The sequence below is a fragment of the Brachypodium distachyon genome, chromosome 1, assembly GCF_000005505.3.
Source record: "Brachypodium distachyon strain Bd21 chromosome 1, Brachypodium_distachyon_v3.0, whole genome shotgun sequence".
Lineage (NCBI taxonomy): Eukaryota > Viridiplantae > Streptophyta > Magnoliopsida > Poales > Poaceae > Brachypodium > Brachypodium distachyon.
Window position 1 is genome coordinate 47,184,099 of NC_016131.3, and position 17,264 is coordinate 47,201,362.

Genomic DNA, 17,264 nt, shown 5'->3' on the forward strand with positions numbered 1-17,264 from the left:
AAACCGATGCAGAATTTTTTTTTCAGTCTCAAAAAGGTTCCCGGTAGGTTACATTCTGAATCCCCGATCTACAATTGGCATGAGTGCTATTTTTTTTTAGGAAAACCGTGAGCTTTATTGATTACTAGAAATAGGAGTAAAATCAGGCATCAGGCTGTGACGCAAAACTCTGGACTCGAATCCAGCCACTCAGTAGAACACTCATTAACCCACGCATAGCGTGCACACTCATGAGCTACTGAGTTGGCTGAACGACGAACAAAACTAACACAAAAGCTAGAAAAAAACACACTAAGCTCACTCAGTTCACTAATGATCGGGGCGATCACCGCCCGATGAAACCTTCGCTCCTTCCAAAGACGTACCAGCTCCGAACTGTCGGTCTCAATGATGATCTCGCTGAAACCTTGGTCCCTGGCAAACAACACCGCATCTCGCATCGCCAAAGCTTCAATGATGAGGGGATCTGTGATGCCCTGATACAAGCGACACCACGCCCCTAAGAAACCTTAAGAATCTCGAGCCACTCCTCCTGTGGATGCCCGGCCATCTTCAATTCGAATAGCACCATCCGAGTTAAGTTTTATCTTCCCAGGACCAGATCCATGCCAAGTACAGAGAGGCCTCGCAACCTTCACCTTCTTGCTCTTGAAACTATTCAGCATCAGCAAGGTTTCAGAAACAAACTCGGCAGAATCTGCCGGATTATACCCTTGATCTCCATGGCTCCACTTGTTACGAGAGTCCCAAATAGCCGCCATAATCGATATTATCTTAGCTTTGTCCAGCTTGTCAAAAGCAGCGTCACATAAGATGTCCAGCGCCCATGAGCGCTGGTGCAATCTCGGGAGCTTCAGATTTAAAAGCTCTCGCGCTGCTGTTTAGAATTGCCTCGCATGCGAGCATTCTATCAATGCATGGAACAACGTCTCCGAGCTAGATTTGCACACCGGACATGTACTATCTTCCATGACATGCCGCCTGGTGAGAGTTGCGAAAACAGGTACAATACCCTTGAGAACTCGCCGCCAAAAAACGCGTACCTTTGGTAACACATCTAGCTTCCACAACAATTTCCATTTCTCCTCTGGAAAAATCGAAGAGCTCGACGCATCTTGTGCTAGCTCTTATGACATCGAAGAGGGTTGTTGCTTACAACTTGCAAGTTCAAGTTACAAGCAGCAGCATGGCTTGTGCTGCTCTCCTTTAAAACATACAACAACAGGCTAGTCTCGTTTTACCAGCTAGCCTTTCCAACGGACTAGAAAAGGAGCAATCGGTGACATGATTACATGGTTCTCTGGTAACAGTGCCTGCCCTACTAGCTAGTAAGTGAAGCGATCAGGCCGCTTCAAGAATAACAGTGCTATAGCAGTAATGGAGGTCAACGATTCAGAGATCCTGCCTGTCAGTTAGATTACTGAGCTACGTCACGTCATCCGTCCTTCGCACTGACTTGAGTGTTAAACCACTTCCTAAGCTGACAAGGACAAGGATTCAGAAATAAACAAAGTGTTAAGTAGTATTATTTGTCAAGACTAAAATGAGATATATATGAGAACATGGCGAAAAAAGGTCTGATGCAAAAAAAAAATTAAGAATAACGAATGTAGGACATAAAGCAAGTGAGTTTCAGAGTTCCCTTGCTCTTTCGATCTAAATTTACAATTGTAGCAAGTAATTACATGGGGGGAAATGTAGATAATGTTACGAAATGTTGGTAGTGCTATTTGTGTCAGATTGGTTAGTTCACCTATCCGATGGAATATACTATTTCATGCTACCATTGTCAACTGAGGTCAAGGAATGCTTTAAATTAGGCCAAGGAACATTTTGCCACTATAGCATGCCTAAACTTCACCATTTGACTAGTCACATATACCAAATTTGCCTATTTTGTCCATATTCTAAATGAAAGCTATATAAACATGCCAACAGACGAGCCAAGTCAGTTAACACCAGCCATTTTTTGCTCCAGCATGAAGTTGAATCATAATGCAGCTGAATTATGGCCTACATGCTGTTATGATTATGATTATTTGCTCCAGCACTCATGCCAACTTTTAAAACATTACAATCAGTGTATATCTTGACCTTCAGACATGCCAAGAGAATTACCTACGCATGTCTTGTATTAGTTGGTATAATATCCTGTGGGTGCTCTTTGCTGCGTGAGCATCCATCAAAATGATCAGTGTTCGACATGGGAGGTTCTTGCCTGACGGAGTCCATCTTGTTTCCTTGAAGAGGATGAAGGGAAATGTCAGCAGAAGATAAGAAGAAAAGGTGTGGTGTCAACAAAAGAAATGAAAATGTTGTCAAACACCTGGCAGATTAGCTCTATCTTGAGCTAATGTTATTTGATGCTTTGGCATTATCTCCCCTCGAAATACCATCTTTCAATAAGAATAGAAACATGTTTTAGAGAAATCTCATGTGAAACTGCAGTGCCATATTTACAGACATTAAGGTCCATATCAATTATGTACTCCATTACCTCAGAGGACTCAGGCAATTGAAATGGTCGAAGGTGGGACTGTGACGTCCCCAAGTGAAACGAAGGCTCTGGGATGGTTGCGTTAGGACAGCTTGGCAACACTAGAGGTGGTTGCTGATTTTGTGGAGGGGAATTCATTGGATCAAATGAGTGGTGAGCTCCTGTATTTTGGTTTACAGGTGGCACTACTCCCCCGGGGTTTGCTGCTGTCACATTTCTGCCACCAACGCCGAGTGCTGCGAACATTTGCGATGCTTGCATAGGCTCAAGTGCTCCAGATAAATAAGATGGGTTCAAGTAAACCCCATTTCTCATAGACAACATCTGTAACAAAATATCAGCCATAACAAACATATTACATTTGCGGTTTAACTATTAGCACCTGACACGAACAGTTGAATGTGGTTATCTAACATATCAACATTTTTGTTCAGCAGTGTAAACCAGCATGCCGAGCAAATCTCGCGACGAATCAACGCCAAATGAACATTCCTAAGTATCAGCAACAGTCAGGATGTAATTCAAAAATACGATAATAACCATGGCTGAGCTATATGCAAAATCTATCTCCTAGGAGCAATCCAGATACTCTCGTCATAATAACCTCACATTTGCAGTTTTGAATGGATCAGCCAAAACAAATGCACTAGCAAGTTAGCACCATCATCCTACCGCCCATCCGGGCATGCATTAGCTGACCTGCACTTGGAGCTGCAGCTGCTTCAGGTACTCAATGGCCTCGTCAAGCATGGACGCCTTGTCGGTCTGCAACCCCAGAAACCAACAACGCAACCCGTAAATAAATTCTCCAGCACAAACACGAACTCACTCAACAGCCTTCATGGGTTTTTTTGAATGCTGACCTTGTTGGAATTCGGTATCAGGCTCTGCAACGCCTTCATCTTCTCGTTGATCCTGCTCCTTCTCCTCTGCGACCCAAGGAAGGATGGACCAAAACAAGCAACGGTTAGCACCTGTACAGAACGAAGGGACGAGCAGTTCACTGCGGGGGGGCAGGCAAGGCAAGGCCCTCGGTTCAGTCCACCACCTTTTCGGAGAGGTTGTGCACCTCGGCGGCGCGGGTGCGCTTGCTGCCGGAGCCCCCGCGGGGCCGCTCGGACGAGTGCGGCTCGGGCTCCGACGACCCGCCCGCCTCGCTCTCGTAGAACCCGCCACCCAGCTCCCCGCAGTCGGCCGCCGCCGCCTGCTGCTGCTGCTGCTGGTGGTGGTGCTGGGCCAGCGCTGACGCGGAGTGGAACGCCGCCGCCCCGCCGACGACGGGGCCGAACATCTGGCGCCGCAGCTCGTCCTCCTCCTCCTCCCGCCGCCGCCGCCGCTCCTGCTGCATCAGCACCAGCTCCCGCACCGCCCCGCGGCCCCCTTCGAAGTCCTCCATCATCCCACCCACGACGAAAGCGCCCACTCTTTCCGCACGGAAGGGGAAGAAGAGAAAGAGGAGCGGAGGAGAGAGAGAGAGAGAGGGCGCTCCTCGCTCCTTCTTTTTAGTGTTGCGCCCATGCCGTGCTGCTGCCTTGCCTTGCCTGCGTGCCTGCGCTGCGCAAGCTGGGTGGTGGTGGCCTCGCTTGCCCGCTGCTTGCCCGCTGCTTGCCCGCTTTGGGCGTCTGTGTGTGTGTGTGCGCTTCTTTGTTTTTTCTCTTCCCCGTTTTCTTTCGCGAGGGGGCTGGCGTGTCGTTGGACTGTTTGTTTTTCTTCGATCTCTGGCTGTGGGTCTGTGCATGCGCACTAGCAGCATCGGGGGTGGCATTTATGTTGGCTTTCGGTTGTGTGTGGGCTTGGGATGCCTCCTCTGTTCGTTCGGCCGGAGCCCGGAGGAGTTTGTTTCTGCGCCGGGGTCTCTCTGTGGTACAGCATACGCCCTCCAGCCTACCTTCTCGTCGTACACGTTGCTGTCAGCTGTAAGTTTCTCTGTTTTCCAGCCTTTTTCTCTTTCAGTTGTCAAAAAGGAGAAAAGTTTACCTGTTTTTTTTTCTTTCCGGGAGCTTTCGAAATGCGTTCACGTGTCAAATGTTTCTAGAAAGAATATAGCTTAGGAAGAAGATATGCATGGAGCCGTGGGCGTTTTATTTGTTCGTGCGACTTTTCATATTTAAAGATCGTTTTTAGCTTCGTGGTAAGAGTTTAGCGCTCTACTAGCATTTTAGAAATCACTAGTTGTTTCAACCGAGATCATTCGCATATAGTTACATTTGAATTCTACAGTTCTTCCGTCCAACAAAAAATGTCTCAACTTTAATCAAATTTGAATGCATTTATACATTAAGTCATGCTTACAACATGCAATGATGACTCGGGAGGCTAGTCTGACTCTTTTGCTCTCTTTCTTTTATTTTGCTTCCCCCTCTTCTCTTGAAGGATCAACCTTTGATCTTTCTTTCTGTACGGTACCTCTTTCCTTAATCGAATGACGAAATCGACCATCTTTTTCCTCGAAAAAAAGTCAATTCTAGATACATCCAATTTTTGACAAACTTGAGACATCTTTTGTTGGATGGAGAAAGTAGAAAATCTTGATTTATTTAGTTTTATTTTCTAAAGGGAAGATTTTATTCATTGACAAAATATTACATAGAGAAAAGCCTGAACATCAAGGCTTGCTGGTTACACATGTTTGTAGCCGTCGCGATCCTACGGTTTTGGTTAATGCAAGAGAAAAATAGGACTGTGGTTCTGGTGATTTCTACTCCCTCCGATCCACAATAAGTGTTTTGTATTTAGCACGAAGTTGTATTGACTTTGTCCTAAATCCAAGACACTTATTATGGATTGGACAAAGCAACTTTCTTGAGAAGATGATGAGCTATTGTGTTATGTTCCCTGGGAGTGTAAACCATCTTGGTCTTGAGCTTGGAGTGGATATTAGCGATCTTGATCAACGACCTATCCGATCATTGCCCTGGGTGGTTATCTGTATCCTTTTGTTGATAAGTGAAAGCTTATCTTTCCGTTGACGAGTCAAAGCTAAGCTTTGTGTGTCGACGATCTGCTTTTGCCCCCTGCTGATGAAAATGGGACAATATGGAGGCTGCCGGAAGGGGGCCCCATGGCTTCATCCTGAAACATAGAGGAGACATGTGTAGAGGTTGACTGTATTTGAGCCGTCCACCTGCATCATTGAAATCTTGATTTCATTTGTTGCATAAGAGATACATGTACTACTTTTCGTCATTAGTCGATTGATCTCTGCTTTTGCATACTCATGCGGGTGTCTTGAAAATGATGGCATAAGGATGAGAAGCTTGGCACGCACCGAGTTGACCACATCATGCGACCTTCATATTATATGTTTTCCTTTCCGTTTACCATGCTTGAAACAATCCTCCGTCCATTTTCGCTCTTTATTTCGCGGATTGCGATGGTGGATTGGTATCCCTGGATATCGAAAAGGGAGGACGTTTGCATTGCATGCAAACAGTCGGGGATATGTATCTTCCACTTTAGCGGCTTAGGGCTTTGCCAAAACAAAAGATCTCACTCTTGTGAGAGAGTTTTTTTCATGAAAACAATAGGAAGGCTTCTACTGTGGTATATTAAACAATAAATATTACATATTATATATTTACAATCAGGGCAAGCCCCTTTTATTCTAGAAACGGTCTATCAACTCTGAAAAAGAAGGGGAAAGGGATTGAGGCACCCTAAACCCAAGCAAATCTAACTCTACTTTAAATTTCTGAAGCCAGCCTTGAAAGGTGGCCCTCTTTCCTTAAAAAATAAGCCTATTTCTTGTCTTCCAAATATTCCAGGCGGCAATGGAGAAGGTGTCAAAGAAGAGAGGGGTTGTTGAATTGTACTTTAACTCCTGTAAGGCTCTCAAGACAGGAAGTGTCAGCTGGCCAAAATAATGTTGAGGCGTTGCCAGCATCTTCTGCTAAAAGGACACTCCAAGAAAAGATTGGTCAAAATTTCTTCAACTCTTGTGAGAGTTTCTTTTGAGCCCCAACATTTTCTCAAAGACAAACAATAAAAATTTGCTTTTCTATTTTTCGAGATTGTGTCCATAATCAGACAATCATGATAGCGTCGTCAACATAATGTAGGGGTGGAGATCCCTCGTCCATGAGGTGAGGAATTAAACCATCCACCTTAGCCATCTTCTTTTGCACTTTACCAATTAACTTTGTGATGTGACTTTTCAATATTAACTGATATGGCGGAGCAAATGATAAGCTAACTTTGTGGTGTTCATGTATTTCAAGGCCCAACTTTGATGGTTTACTAGACCAGTGCTTTCTCTTTTCTCACAAATGTTGACGTATTTTGTCTCATTAAGGAAAGACTTTGACCAATAATGATTTCACTAATATGTAATTTAGATGATACGAAATCACAATTATCGATAAGAACATTTGAAGACAAATTTATTAATATAAAATTCATGTCTTAAAAGCCACGTATTAATATGCAATTTTTGGTCAAAGTCCTATTTAACATAAACAAATACGTCAATTTTATGAAAATCAAAAAATATATTATTTTTCGTGTAAAACGAAATGTGTGTCGATCCCAATGCATAAATTTATATGAGATGTTTTATTAGAATTGGGATTCGTCATTCGTGACGTACAGAGACCGAACAGAGTGAGCTGCCCAGATTCCGTAGAGCCAAGTCAAGTCTCACGGCCCAGATTCCACTCGCGGCCCCTGGCCGGGCGGCTCGGCCAATAATATATCCCGAGCCACTCGCAGCGATTTTCTTCTCTCCGCGCCCCTCTCTCTGTCTACGCATTTCCGTTTTTTCTTTCCTCCCCTTTCTCTCTCTTCCCACCCCCCAGCCGTCGGCGGAAGGAAAAAGAAAGGCACGGCTAGGGTTTAGCCGCCGCCCCCGCTTAGCCTTGCCTCCCTCCCCGCAGCCGCCAGGGTTTTACCTCCCTCCGTCCCTTTACCGAGGCGCCGGGCGATGGCGGCGATGGACGCGGAGACGCTCGACGACGTGATCCGGCGGCTCCTGGAGGCGCGCGGCGGCCGCACGGCGCGCCCCGCGCAGCTCTCCGACGCGGAGATCCGCCGGCTCTGCGCCGCCGCCAGGGAGGTCTTCCTCGGCCAGCCCAACCTCCTCGAGCTCGAGGCCCCCATCAAAGTCTGCGGTAAGGAAGCCCCCCTGCCTCCCCAACCCTGCTCACTATTCTTCTTCGCAAGAAAAGAAAAAAGAAACATGGTTACCTACTATGCGCGCCTCTCTTCTGTCCGTTGATAGCTCTGCTCTCCGTAGGCCCCGTCGTGCCGTGTTCGGTGCTGCTGCTTGTGACGAATAGCGCGCTTGGATGCCTTTGGCCCGCTTTATGCTAAGTTTAGGCATTCCCCGTTGTTTGAAGCTGCTGCTGCCGTGATGCCTTTTGGGTCCGTAAAGTTCGGTTTTTTGGTTCTGGAGTACCCAGGAAGATATTATAATTCCCACTCTCTCCAGAGGACAAAAGTTCTAGTGGGTTAATAGCTGTAGTACAGAGTCTTGGTTTGGTCGGGATTGCACAAATGGTCTCTTTTGTGAGGTTAAGCTAAACTGTTAATATGATTCATCTTCCTCTTATATTTTGCGCATTGGCTCGGCGACAGAATTCTTCAGTTTTGAGGAAAACGTTGTGCATCTTCTGGAGTTTGGCCAGAAATGTCAAACTTTAAATCGCTTTCTTCTCTTGATTCTTAGATTTTAAAATATTGTGTTTAAAACTCTCCCTTGTTGAAAAATTATTCTGGCTGTACAACGTGTATATCTTCACTTGTATGTCTACGAAACATTGTGTAGTATTTGCAGTGTGGCATGCCAAAAGCAATACACCTATATCAGCTCCTCATAAGTTGACCAGTTCTGAGTCTTAAGAGATTGCTGTTAAGGAGGGTTCTTTTATTTTACAATTGGGGAGTGTCAAGTCCTGTTACCCTGCAGAAAGGATAGAGTGAAAACTCTGTTAACGCACCTACAGTTGGTTATAGTGAACAAAGCATTTATTTGCCTAGACCTGAATGTTTTGAAATCTAAGTTTCACACCTTCATCACACACCTTCATCACAGAGTTGGTGCAATATCTGCCAACCACATACACATGTAGCTAGCTATCCAGATCATGAAACTGTTGCTGCAGTGGGGGGAGTACTGGACTTAACAGATCCCAAGCTGGATCAGATAGTCTGTTTGCACCAATTTGCAAAACCTAGATTGTGTTCATCTATTTTGGAATTTAGAGATGAGATGCACTGTTCAATTAACATCAGTGCTAAGTGGGTATCATTTATTTTAACATTAGCTTCCTCTAATATATGAGGTATTGGCATTTTTCATCTAAAGGTATATAGCTTTATAATGCAAACAGTATCATGAGAAGGTTAATTTTCCACATTGTGTAACCCTGTTAATGTTAAGTCCTCTTATTGATGTTATATTATCAGACATATACTGTACTATTACACTTCTCTTATCGTGAATAGATTCATGATTCCACCTCAAGATCAATATTGTTAACACTTTGCTGGATATGCTGTCTAAATTCGTCATCATAATCAATTTGTAATGTGTAATGATTTTAAAGTGCCTTCAGCCTTCAACTGCCTCTTTACTCACTGGCAGGGGACATCCATGGACAATATACTGATCTTCTTCGATTATTTGAGTATGGTGGCTTCCCACCGGAGGCAAATTATCTGTTTCTGGGAGACTATGTTGATCGTGGCAAACAGAGTATTGAAACAATATGCCTTCTACTTGCTTACAAGATAAAGTACCCGGAGAACTTCTTTCTCCTTAGGGGAAACCATGAATGTGCGTCGATCAATCGAATTTATGGATTCTTTGATGAATGCAAGAGGAGGTTTAACGTTCGTCTCTGGAAGGTTTTTACTGATTGTTTTAACTGTCTCCCTGTGGCTGCTCTTATTGATGATAAGATCCTGTGCATGCATGGGGGTTTATCACCTGAGTTAAAGAATATGGACCAGATACGCAACATTGCCCGTCCTGTGGATGTTCCGGACCATGGTCTCCTCTGTGATCTGCTGTGGTCAGACCCAGACAAGGAAATTGATGGCTGGGGTGAGAATGACAGGGGTGTGTCTTACACATTCGGAGCTGATAAGGTTGCGGAGTTCCTTGAGAAACATGATCTCGATTTGGTCTGCAGAGCCCACCAGGTATGCCTTCGTACTAATCTCGAAGTACATTTTTTGCCAAGTAATGAACATTTGTTTCACCAGTGAACTTGTTCACCATTTGATATTGAGTGCATATTTTCATCTGACACCTCAAGCAATGATGTTTCTAGAACAAATGGATATTGTATCAAGAATTGTTTGACTAATTAAATGGCTAACAAGGAAAAACCTTTTTGTGAAATCTTTTTATTTAATTTGTTATCTATTTAATTAAGATTTGGTGACCTTTCTTAAATGTGTCATAACTTTTTTCTATATTTCATATATTATATTCTGAAAAGAGGTGAACTGGTATAATTTGTGCATTGATATGATTGCATTATACAGTTTTGTTTGTCGCAAAATTTCTAGCCTGTTGTTAAGGAAAGAGAAAATTACACAAAACCACCACATTTGAGGTAACCTTCTAGGAAAACCACATTTTAAAAATAATAATTCAAATCACCACCGATTTTGGGGATACATGTCACTCCGAACACTGATCTTTTAGTTGAGCACGAATTGACGGCAAATCTGACCATGGGACCCACTTGTCGGAGCCAACGTGGCGCCACATCAGCACCCAGTTGAACACTCCCCTGCCTCTGCCGTGTCGCCGCCGAGCCGCAGCTCATCATGGCCGGCCTGAACGCTGCCCACCTCCTCACGCTCTACACCTCCTGCAATGGACTCCGCCCCGGAGCAGCCCACCTCTCCACCGGCCCCGCCATGGCCGTGGACGAGCTGCTTGAGGCGGTGTGCTTGGCCGACGCCGGGGCTCTCTCCCTGCTCTGCGCCGGCACGCTGCCGCGCTCCTCCGTGACTCGTTGCTGCTCCGCCTCCTCCCGCCCGCCTCAGTCCGCCCGCGGCCGTTGCCACCGTCGTCGGGCTCGACAGCAGCAGCAGAAAATGACAGCATCGACGCCGGCGCGGAGAAAGAAAAGCGCGAGCGGCGCTCGGGCGCGAGGCGTGGTCCAGGCGGAGGCGCAGGGGCTCCGCGGGGCGACGGTGAGGCATGGGGAAGTGGTCCTAGCGGGCTGCCGACGGGAAGCTAGCGCGGCGGCGGAGGACGCCAGGACTGCGGGAGACAGGGGCGAGGACAGCAGGAGACGGCCCGGCGGCGCCTCTGGCCGGAGGTAGGGAAGACTGAGCGAGCAGCCGGCTCTCGAGTGGCCCTTGCGGATGCATGAGGGGGCAAGGCGAGCGCTCCAGGAAGTTGAGGTCGAGCGCCCCTGCCGCTGCCACATGATCCTGCTCCGCGTCTTGCTGTCGTGGGAGCACGCGTGCCCGCGCAGCGCCTGCCCTGATGCAAACTCCCTGAGGCACGCCGTGCATTCGAGCTCCTCCTCCTGCCCTGTTGCAGCGATCCCCATTGCCGCGGTGCCGCCGTCGCCGCCGCTGCAGACAGGTCTCACCTCGCTCGCTAGCTAGCTCCTGTTATAGGTTGGATCGATTTGGATGGATTGGATGGGCATCTCGTAGTTTAATGCGCATGTGAGGGAGGTTGGTTCCTGCATCGATCAATCAATGAGGGTCCAAGGTAGATGGAGATGGATGCCACTAATGGTGGTGAGGCGGTGTACGGCGAGATCTTCGGCTCTGTGGCGGCCGCCTTGGGGAGCTGCAGCTGGTCTTCGTCCGATTGTTGACTTGTCCAGCATGGCGCCACGGTGGCACCGACATGTGGGCCCTTTCATCAGATTTCGTATCAAAACGCCCTTAACTGGTTAATTAGTGCGCGGGGTCCCTCTGTGCTTAAAATCGGTGATGATTTGAAAAAAATTAAAAAAATTTGGTTTTCCTAGAAATTCACCTCAAATGTGGTGGTTTTGCGTAATTTTCTCTTAAGGAAAAGGTAACATGCATGTCTTTAGGGTGAGTTGTCATTTGATATTGGACACAGCAGGCATTTATTTTTATTGTGCCAGCGCCCCTCCCTATTTGCACCCTTTAGTGTGTGGGGGCCATGGTTCAAAAACTCTGTTAATACTTTTCATAAAGTGAAGTTCAATCAGGTCACCGGTTAATGCAGTCTACTGCATGCATTCTGAAATTTAACTCACAAATGCTGATGCGTTTCACCCTATCTAGAGTAAGAATACCGATTATCTTGGTGTACCGCAATGTGTTTTAGGGATACAAGTCAATATGAAACATGTAGGGCACCTTTCCTCAGTGGATTTGTGCTGTTGCAGAATTCTTATCCTTGCGTGGTTATCTCTATTTATAATTCAATTTCTTACACTCAATCTTATATTCACAGGTGGTGGAGGATGGGTATGAATTCTTTGCTAAGCGCCAGCTTGTAACCATATTCTCGGCACCCAACTACTGTGGCGAGTTTGACAATGCTGGTGCTATGATGAGCATAGACGATTCCTTAACATGCTCATTCCAAATTCTTAAGCCTTCTGATAAGAAAGGAAAAGCTGGAGCTGGCAACATGTCAAAACCTGGAACGCCTCCTAGGAAGATAAAGATTAATATTATTTAGTCAGATTCTGTCCGATATGAACTGAGTGATTGTGATGGAGCACCCCCAAACTTGTTATGGTGAGATTTTAAGGTGCACTGAACATCATGTCGAAATGGCAAACTGCGTGCCTTTGTCTTTCACGGTCTGATGCAGATCTGTCCTGCCATTCTGAAAACTTCGTACTTCGGATCAGAAAACCATAACTGGTTAGCTCTTTTTATGTGGATTTTTTATTCGCTCTTACTCCTGCACAAGTCAAAATGTTCGTGCAAAGTGAGGTATCGGGAACATGATCATGCGGTGGAGATCGCTGGTCTTAAATGTAGATTTATGTTTTGTATGCTGTTTTATCTGTAAAGCTTGCCTTTGAAGATTATACTGACCAGCTTTAGTGGATGGCTTTCACTGATGCTGATGGTAGAGAATGACTGGTATTTATGCCCAAATTGCTGGCAGTTTTTTCCTTGTGGTAGGACAACGCTTTTGTGTTGCTGTTTTAAACAGTTTTAGGTTTGCCACATTATGTGATGTTTTTTATGGTTCACTGGGTATTGAAGTGAAACATGCCATTGATTATCCCTTGAGGCATGAACTCACGGTATCATTTCATTTGCACTGAATGGAGGCTACCTCACTGGTGGTCACATAAATTTGTCACCTTCCACTCTCCAGCTGTTCCTACTGATTGTAGCTAGATATGAATTGAGTGGCACTGCTAGGAATTTTGTCCAACTAATTTTTTACATGTTTTAGTATATTTCCATGTCACATTAGATAATAAGTCAAACATATCTCAATTTAGTAACCGGACCTTGTGCCTAAATCACTGTCTTCACAGTCCCTACCTCATGTGAGATGGCAATAATAGAAAAACTTCTAATCCTTTTTTTTGGAAAACCATTTGGCAACTTTATTGATTATCAAACATGGTTAAATTGTTGATCAGGGGGTTCATCGTCCTAAACACAGGGTAGATTCAAAATTGTTGTAAAGACATGTAGATTCGGTCCTGCTCCCCGCTGCTGTTCCTCGTCGGATGATTGGGATGTCTGTTGTCTCATTGTGTGTACTCCTTCCTCTTCGCGGCAACATTGTTGTAAAGTAAAACCAACACGATAGCAGCGTTTGAAGATATTGTCTTTTGTCAAACCAAACAGAACGAGCAATTCTGCCCTAAGAGTTTAAGACAAGAATTTCAACAGAGACCCATGAACATAATAAGAGAGAAAAGGGGACAAAGTCAACCATAAATCGTCCTACCTACAACTTAAACACACACAAAAAAGGGCATGTAAAGTACAAATTTGCCACGTTTATTTTCCTTTTGTCTTCCACACCTTCATTTTTGTATGTCTCTTGATTTGATCTTAGTCACATGGCAGTTGGGAGGTGTCTTTTTGTAAATTTTTTGTTTTTGTTTTTGCATTTGCAAGGGTACATTGCAAATGTGGTTTGGTTAACATTGCACGAGAGATTTTATAGTTTGCTGCTCCCTACGATACATATTAATTGTCGAAATATTCCATGTATCTAGACGCTTTTTAGACATAGATACATACATATTAGGACAAATTTGAGACAATTAATATGGATCGGAAGGAGTAAGAAAATAAAGAAACAAAATATCACGAAATGGAAAATGCAATACCTAGTTTAACATTTGCAAATGTAAGCAATTACAAAGTTTTTATAGCTGCAAATGTGATCAGTACTGAAAAAAAACATTTGACAATCACAATAATCTATTCTGGCAGTAGATGAAAATCACAAAGAAAGAGAAAAAGATGAGAGCTAGGACTAAAGGACAAAAAAAAGAGAGGAACCACATGAACATCCATTGTTGACCAGAGCAACTCTGTCATATAGAAGCATAGGTTGGAAAAACCCAGGACATCAGCTCGCAAATCTATACCAATATAAAAAGTACGAACCGTTCCTTTCATCACGTGTTTTCGTCGTCTGTCAAGCTTTTCTCGTCAAACCCCCGCGTGCTGGCTTGGTCGCTCCCTTTCACCTTTGTCGAACCGTTTATCCTCGTCCGAGTCGTCCCTTGACCGACCACCTGCCGATCATGAGCCAAATCGCCGCCGCCGCCGGTCCAATCCACCCTATCCTAATTCAGACAAACGCAGCCCGTTGCTCGTGCTTGCGTACACGGGCCAGCGCCACCGCGACGCTGCGGACAGAGATCCCCTCGAGGATGGAGCATCTTGCGGCGGAGGAGGAGGGGGAGAAGCCCGCGGCCGTTATGGATGCTGCTGCTGCTTTTGCTACGGGCGACAAGGGGCAAAGGCGCCGCCCGCGTGGACACGCCGCTCGCCTCCTCGAGCATGGCTTTGGACGACGAAGAAGCCCTAGGGGCCCGCTCCCCCGACGCGGAGGACGACGCGCTCAACCTCCTCCTCGACGAGCACGACCAGGAGCCGCGTAAAGTACCTACTCGCTCTGCCCTAGCCCTACACGCCGCTGCCTGCAATTCCTCCTCATGCGCGCGGGACCTCTCGCCGGAGCCACAAGCGTAGCCCTACGACGACCTCGGCGACGCAGACGGCGGCGGCTAGAACCGCGACCGCTCGCCGTCCCCCGTGCACGGCGATGACGGGGCCGGTTCCTCTTCCAGGCCTCGGAAGCGCCTTCTGAAGAAGGGCGGCGGAGGTGGCGGCGGTGGCGTTCCCGGCGACGAGCTAGAGGATTGGGGTGAGGAGGCGGCGGGGCTAGCGGATGTGGGCCGGGAGGACCATGCCGCCAACGAGGCCAGGAAGAGGAAGGGGTCCTCAAGCCTCAAGAACCTCCCGAGGGGTGGCGGCAAGGAGAAGAATGAGAAGAAGAGGAGGAAGCAGGATAGGGTGGTGGAGTGGGAGAGTAGATCGTCCTGGTCTGGTGGGAAAGGCGGTGGGGGTGAGGAGCAGGATGATGGGGAGAGGGAGATCCAGGAGCCGGCTCAGAGGATAACCAAGAAAGTGTTACAACTGCAGATGGTGATAATTTCATTGATGACACCGGAGTTGACCTAGCTGACCATTATGACAATGATAATGGCGCACGCACACGGGCAGATTAGCAATCCATGGAGAAGTCAGCAATAAAGGTGCCCTTTACAGGGACAGGTATCAAGTGCTCTTCAGAGGCTCACTCGTGGTAAATATTTCTCCAAGCCAGCCTTTGAGACCGTGATACCTAAAGAACCTTCGGTGCAGTCTCTTTTGTTCCTTGATATATTTTATTTTTGTTATATGGAATTACTCATAAAATTTTGCCCCCTTCATGTACATAACTTGTATAGAGTTAATTGGGCGCATTGTACATAACTTTTATAGAGTTAATTGGGTGCACAGGACATAGATGGATTATGGGGGTCATATCGCAGTTGAAGGAACGTCAGTTCTACTTGGAGAATCTTAGCAGTTCCAATTGACTTATCAAATGCAATATCTTGAAAATCATTGTCATATTGCCTTAATTTAATTTGGTTCTCTTTTACTTTATTAGAGTTGTAATTGTAACATCAGTGACTTGTCAGTAGCGAAAAAATTATCTTTCAGAAAATGTGAAATGGACTGCAGCGGGCCGTGGCAGTGCACAGGCATTTCGGCTAGTTTAAGAAAAGAAATAATGTTAACTCGCCCAAACAAACAAACCACATAATTAACAATAGTACTCCCTCTGATCCATAATAAGTGTCGATGATTTAGTAGAGAGTTATAAGAAATCTTTTGACAAACTTCGATCGAAAAAACAAACAACGAAAACCCAAATCCGTGTTCAGCCCTAGCAACGATCGAGAAAGAAAAGATAAAATCAGATGCAACTAGTATCTTTAGCTGCCGTTCACAGTCAACCTTATCTTTTCTGAATCTTAGTGTTTGGATGAAATATGAATTTAAACGTCGTGAGGTCGTTTATATATCCCAAATAATAAAAGGAGGAACGCTTCCTTCGTCGTCGTCTGCCCGCAAGTTTTGCGATTTGCCCCTTCACGTTTTTGTTAATTTAACCCGCGGTCCATATTAAAGGCGGAACTGGGTTTGTTTTGCAAGGTATGGGCTAAACTGCAATTTTGCGTCTCCCGTATCTCTCCCGACTCATCCCCGGCCGACCTGCATCTCGCCCGCTGTGCCGCCGTGCCCTCGCCGTAGCAGCCAGCGGCAGATTAACCCGGAGGAGCAGTGTTTCCGTCGTTGGTCCCACGCGGGGTCCTGGTTTAGTGCCTCCGCAATTCCGCATCAACTTCTCCTCGCGCGCGCCTACTCTGCCGCCATCCTCCTTCTCCTCCCTCTGCGCGTGCGTCCCCCCTTCTCTATCTCGTCCCCCGCACCGCGCACGACAGGAGAAAAAAAATGCGGCCGCTGCCCTCAAGCGCCCGATGCAGGCCAGCCCGCCGCTGCCCCGCCCCTCCACCGGCGCGCCGCTGGTACTGCCGCCTCGCCCCTGACACGTGCGAGAGCTGCTGCGGCCGACCTCAAATCTGTCGCCCTCAACCCAATCCCGATTTTTCCATCGTTCCGAAGCCCAACTCGCAGGCTCGCATCACACGACCTCCCTCCCTTGGCCTAGCAAACTGCCCTTCTCATCCCCTCCTGGACCTGGGCGAGGCAGCGCGCGCAGGGGGCGCGGGCGGCGGCATGTGCCGGGCTCAGGTGGCGCAGGGGCAAGCGGCATGCAGCGGCCCGGTACGGGCGCTGGCAGGAAGCGGCAGCGCGTGGTGGGCTCGGGCTGCGCGCAAATGGCCCTGACGTCGGAGTTCGCTGGGCGCAGGCAGCGGAGGGCGACAGGCATGGCCGGCAATGCGCAAGAAGTGGAGGTGCACGACCTCCTCGCCGCGACAGGACGCTGCGGCGGGCCTCCCCTTGCCGGTAACACCTGGCTCTCTGGGTCCCCGCTCCCAATGCACATGCAACGCCGCTGTCGCGCCGCTCTCTGCCTCAGCACTCTGCACTGCAGGCTACCAACTTGATACTATCATGCTCGTCAGGTGTTCGATGATGTGCCGCAGCGAGGACAACATTAACATGGTCATCCCAGCCATGGAGAGCGTCGTTGGTCCGCATCATCACGTCAGCGGTTATTGGTATAAGCAGCACCTGTCACTCATATATGTGTTTAGTTCTGAATCTGAAATAACACCAAAAGATTGTACACTAAAGTATAGAG

General features: G+C 46.9%; 2 protein-coding genes across 3 annotated transcripts; one reads left to right on the forward strand and one right to left on the reverse strand.

The window, feature by feature from the left end:
* Positions 1–1,062: 1,062 nt before the first annotated feature.
* LOC100821164 (transcription factor SPATULA) lies at positions 1,063–4,229 on the reverse strand. Of its 2 annotated transcripts, none has more exons than XM_014897016.2 (7): positions 3,546–4,229; positions 3,361–3,426; positions 3,197–3,262; positions 2,498–2,821; positions 2,327–2,396; positions 2,119–2,240; positions 1,063–1,475 (listed from the first exon to the last, which is right to left on the reverse strand). In XM_014897016.2, exons 1-6 carry the CDS (start codon positions 3,894–3,896, stop codon positions 2,119–2,121), a joined length of 999 nt encoding a protein of 332 aa, XP_014752502.1. In that variant the 5' UTR covers positions 3,897–4,229; the 3' UTR covers positions 1,063–1,475. The 2 variants fall into 2 exon arrangements, with proteins under 2 accessions (XP_014752502.1, XP_003561052.2); XM_003561004.4 differs by having other exon boundaries at positions 1,063–1,480; positions 3,546–4,228.
* Positions 4,230–7,201: 2,972 nt separating this feature from the next.
* LOC100822417 (serine/threonine-protein phosphatase PP1) lies at positions 7,202–12,657 on the forward strand. Its single transcript, XM_003564222.4, has 3 exons — positions 7,202–7,602; positions 9,078–9,637; positions 11,901–12,657. The coding sequence occupies exons 1-3, from the start codon at positions 7,416–7,418 to the stop codon at positions 12,129–12,131; spliced, it is 978 nt and encodes a 325-aa protein (XP_003564270.1). The 5' UTR covers positions 7,202–7,415; the 3' UTR covers positions 12,132–12,657.
* Positions 12,658–17,264: the final 4,607 nt, after the last annotated feature.

Excerpts from the sequence above, each read along its gene's own strand:
- LOC100821164 (XM_014897016.2), bottom strand. The coding sequence starts at position 3,896 with ATGATGGAGGACTTCGAAGGGGGCCGCGGGGCGGTGCGGGAGCTGGTG. Across the intron at positions 3,427-3,545 it reads TGCACAACCTCTCCGAAAAG|AGGAGAAGGAGCAGGATCAA; the intron begins GTGGTGGACTGA and ends CTTGGGTCGCAG. Across the intron at positions 2,241-2,326 it reads AGATAGAGCTAATCTGCCAG|GAAACAAGATGGACTCCGTC; the intron begins GTGTTTGACAAC and ends ATCCTCTTCAAG.
- LOC100822417 (XM_003564222.4), top strand. The coding sequence starts at position 7,416 with ATGGCGGCGATGGACGCGGAGACGCTCGACGACGTGATCCGGCGGCTC. Across the intron at positions 7,603-9,077 it reads GGCCCCCATCAAAGTCTGCG|GGGACATCCATGGACAATAT; the intron begins GTAAGGAAGCCC and ends ACTCACTGGCAG. Across the intron at positions 9,638-11,900 it reads TGGTCTGCAGAGCCCACCAG|GTGGTGGAGGATGGGTATGA; the intron begins GTATGCCTTCGT and ends TTATATTCACAG.